General features: G+C 42.1%; 1 protein-coding gene across 1 annotated transcript; it reads right to left on the reverse strand.

The window, feature by feature from the left end:
- Nucleotides 1–1,466: 1,466 nt before the first annotated feature.
- LOC129294141 (laccase-12-like) lies at nucleotides 1,467–4,323 on the reverse strand. The gene is made up of 6 exons (XM_054932287.1): nucleotides 4,176–4,323; nucleotides 3,926–4,077; nucleotides 3,584–3,828; nucleotides 3,310–3,438; nucleotides 1,967–2,923; nucleotides 1,467–1,876 (listed from the first exon to the last, which is right to left on the reverse strand). The coding sequence occupies exons 1-6, from the start codon at nucleotides 4,272–4,274 to the stop codon at nucleotides 1,746–1,748; spliced, it is 1,713 nt and encodes a 570-aa protein (XP_054788262.1). The 5' UTR covers nucleotides 4,275–4,323; the 3' UTR covers nucleotides 1,467–1,745.
- Nucleotides 4,324–4,575: the final 252 nt, after the last annotated feature.

Here is a 4,575-nt window from a genome sequence, read left to right on the forward strand (position 1 = left end):
ACTAATTTATGGTTGCTGCAGGGTGGGGACTTGATGAATTGATGAGGACTGACAAAGAATTCCCAGTAAAATAAATAAACAAATAAAAAATGAATGAACGAGAAAGTATAATTATAGACCATATAATACATTAGCTTGAACTTTTTTTTAAAAAAAAAGAGGGGCAAAAAGAAGAAAAGTTATTGATAACAAAAAGAGTGAAAAAAAAAAGTCATTCAAGCACGATCTAGACAAAGTCGAAGTGATAAATTAAACTTAGCTAAACCGAATAGTTTGGTTCAATTTAGTTGTCTAAATTTAAACGAAGTCGTTTTTAGAAAAATATCCGTCTCAGACTTGGTTAGTATGAAAATTAACTCGTCGTGTAATTTCAATCAGCCCTGTTAGGGCAGATAATGTTGACTATGGTTACCACAATACCACCAATACCAAGGCCCAGGCAATCCATCAAGACTCACCACTCATGAAACCTCTAATTTTAGGATATATTTGGCTTCTATTTCTATTTTTTTATTTTAAAACAGTTTTATAATATAATTTTTGGAATTATTTTTCAAAACAAAATAAAAAAATTTATTTAGCTGTGTTAATTTAATTAAAAAATCATTCAATAATGAAGGTCATGGGCAATTAATGATAATGTCTTATAATAATTATGAATCAAGATAACTATATTTTTCAATAACCAGATGTAATGTATTGTAAAAAAAAAATTTAAGATATTTATACTTTTTATTTTAAAAAATGAAAACAGTTTTAAAATAATTAGATTTAAAACATTCATCCAAATAAATTTTTAAATTGTTTATTTAAAAAAAACAAAAACTATTTTTTAAAATAGAATCTAGTCAGGCTTAGTTTTTTTTTTTTTTTTTTTTGGTTTTTAATTCCCTTGCCTCTGCTCTGCGCGTGCTTCGCTTCACCGCTCCTCCACATCAAGCCTTGACTTCAGTGGAATCCCCGATAGCCCAAACTAACAACTGCTTATGCTACGTTATTTATCTGCTCTCACGCACACGTGTTTTCTTTTCTAAACACGTGAATGACAATCCACTCCTTCAATTTTGCAATTGTGCTATACATGTCCCCTACGCCCCTCACGAAGCTACTCTCTTTGCTGACTTTATTGCGAAACAACGCTATCACAATCCTTGCGGATTGACCCAATTATTTGAAGCTCCAGGAAAATGCCTTAGCCTATCTTTTAGCTGACAAGAGTGGGACTTTGCCGATAGCTTGTAATCTTCTCTAGTTCTTGCACTAGCCTTTACAATAAAAAAAAAAAAGAAAAGAAAAAGGAAAATAGAGTTCCGATCATCTTAACCCGATGCCATCTGCCCATCATTATCGATTCTCACTATAAATTAACTTCCCCATTTACGTTCTTCTCTAACACCTGCATAACTGAGCGGCAGTTGTGGGGGCGATCATACATGATTAAATATAATATAGAAAGACTTCACACGTTAAAGAGGAGAAACAACATTTCATCGATCTAAGATCAATTTAACAAGTGGCTAATATCAGATGACACTCTGTCTCGAATCAGATCATTGCCATCTCTTTATCTCTCTGTTTAAAAACAAAAAACAAAAGAAAAGAAAAGAACAAAGAAACAGAGCAAAAGCAAGCTATGAAGTTCCCCAAATGCGGGGAGGGAAACAAAAATAATGAACTTCCAAACTAAGAAGAATTGACGACCTTCATTATTTAAATAACTAATTTAATCGTTTTGCAGATAATTCCTAGCAGAGAGGCAGGTCCTCCGGAGGAGGCTCCAAGGCTTCTAGCTCCCCGAGCCCGTTCTCCACCACGAGCACCGTCGCCAAACCCCACGTGATATGAACATCCAAGTGACAATGCATAATCCACGCACCTGCCATCATAACATTATCCCATTAACCATTTTGAGATCAGACGCCAAATTACTTTTAACTCTTATGTGTTTTTAAGAAAAATGCACTACCTGGGTTATCGGCAACGAATCGTATAACTGCCCATCCATTCGCCGGAACGGCCACCGTGTTCCTCATTGGGGGATCAACGAGGTTGAATTTCGAAGTATCTTTCTTTGGATCAAAATTCCCGAACCCTTCCGCCACAATATAGAAATCATACCCGTGGAGATGGATGGGGTGGTTCTCTGGAGTCACAATGCTGGTGTCCTGCAACACAATCTGCACCCCGGATCCGAACCTCAGCTTGTATACTTTCGTCCCCTGGATGGGTTGCCAGAGGGACCTGCTCACGTTGCCAGTGTAATCGAACTTCACCAGCGGGTTGGCCGGAAAGTCGGCGGTGAAGACTCCGGGAATCCTGTGGTGGTGGGCCTGCAGGATGGAGATGTTGTTGGGAAGCACGAAAGACACGTTGTTCATGCTCGCAGTGAATCGGGTCCCGTTGGGTCCCTGGCATCGACTCGACCCGAAATTTGGAGGGCAATTGTTGAGGCCCAGACCGACTGTGAAGAAGAGGTTCTCGTCGATCTCAGCGGGGACTTCCACTTTCCTCGGGCTTCGGAGGCTTCTGCTGAAGGAAGTGACGGTGTTCGTGTCATTGTACGCAGGCAGGGAAGGCATCAACGGTTTAATGGACACTCCTTTTGCGGGACACGGAGCGGATTTGTACTGGAGAATGGCGGTGGTGGTGGTGTTGTCGAACGGCGCGTTCTGGGCGGATTGGTATGCACGCGCCGCAATGTAGTATTTGGAGGGTGGCTGGTCACCAGTGATTAATACGTCGGTGGTTTGGCCAGGTCCGAGCATGAGGACTTTGGTGGTGAAGGGCTTGAGGTAGGAAGCATCGGCGCCGACCACCGTCATCTGATGGTTGGCGATGGTGAAGAAAAGGGGTTGGTTCAGCCCGGCGTTGATCACCCTGAGAAGGTTGGTCTCGCCAGAGTCTATCGGAACAATAATTGTGTCTGCACGGGCATCGACCAAAAGTAAGTTCCTCCTATCGGTTCGGGCACGGACTAATAATCTTTTTATATTTTAAAATTTATGAGACTATCGTGCACAATTATATATTTATATCAATTAGATACGGTCATTTATTGCTTGCTGGCTCTAGCCACGATAGCCAGCGACATCGTAACGTGCCTAAAATCATTAAGTTTCGGCCAAAATTATTATCCACGATCCACGGGCATAATTGCGTTTTGTTTTCCTTAATCAAATACTGCATGTTGCTCGTTAGTTGATTATTAACGATGATTCTAAACATTTAAAGATTAATGATTGCGTGCTTTGAATTTTAATTGGTTTAATTTCTCATGTGTGACTGTGTTGACAAAAATGGCGCACAAACCTTGGCTCGAGCACTTGTAAAGATCACCAGGCTGGCCATTAATAGTGAAAGCATCAGAGATATTGGGAGCTGCTCCGGTTCGCGTGGCCTCCCTCACGACGTCAATGGGGTTAGCGTCCCACCATTCCCCTGCGAGCCATCATACATATTCTCTCGTTAATCTGTCGCCATCGTTAACATAATCTTTGTCTTCTATATATATATATATATAGAACCGGGCCGGTTAGCTGGCTATCTCAATGTTAAAGGGAGAGAGAAGTAGATGATGAAGTACCTAGAAGAAGGACGGAATCGCGGTTTGGCTTGGGGAAAGGGTAAGGCTGGCCTTCCCTCGGATGAATGATTATAGCTCCGTATACGGTGGCTCTGAGCCAGGAGCTATGCGCGTGCCACCAGAGAGTGCCTTCTTGTCCCTGAATAGTGAAACGGTAGGTGTAGCTTTCCCCGGGACGAATGGGACATTGCGTCACAAACTCTGGCCCATCAGCCCATCCAGTTCTTATTTGCCTCACACCATGCCTGCCCATCCAAATGGCAACAGATCACTCCCACTCGCAATGCAAACAACAGTGCAGCATATAGGTATTTAAGTGTATGTATGCATGCGTGTATGTACCAGTGGATGGTCAGGTTGTATTGAGCTTTATTTGTGACTTTGATGACCAACGTATCTCCGTTGTTGACTTCCAGGGTTGGGCCTGGGAGCTGGCCGTTCACAGTGATAGCGTTGTGGGTGTTGCACAGCCTCTTCACTGGGGTTGCTTGGACCTGTTCCGTCAAACACAGTAAAATCAAAGAGAGGCAAAATTAAAGAACCGAGATTGGTAAAGCCATTGCGGGGGAGACGTAATTAAGTTATAACGTACAACGAACTCGTGTTCGTGAAGTTTGGCGTTGGCCAGAGCTGACAAGAGGACGAGCATGGCGAGGAAGACACAGGAATATTTGGCATTGAGAGCCTCCATGTTCGATAGTGATGAGAGGATAGAACGTTGGTGAATGATGGGAGGGAAAGAGAGGAGGGGGGCAATTTTATAGGGCAAACTGGAGGAGGGAGATTAGTCGCTTGTGGTTGGCAGATTAGGTTTTAATACGGCATCGTGGTCAGACTACGGAGAAAACTTAGTTCAACTCTATACGAGTTGTTGCACCCACTGTTTTTTTTTTCCCCTCAATTTATATGCTTGCTTCCAAAGTCTCCATTCCCTCGACTTTAATCCCTTGCGGATTCACCATCCTTAGTTTTGAACTTTCGTATCATCTAAA

The sequence above is a fragment of the Prosopis cineraria genome, unplaced genomic scaffold (genome assembly GCF_029017545.1).
Source record: "Prosopis cineraria cultivar Desert tree isolate PC_DT_omini unplaced genomic scaffold, ASM2901754v1 PC15, whole genome shotgun sequence".
NCBI classification, from domain to species: Eukaryota; Viridiplantae; Streptophyta; class Magnoliopsida; order Fabales; family Fabaceae; genus Prosopis; species Prosopis cineraria.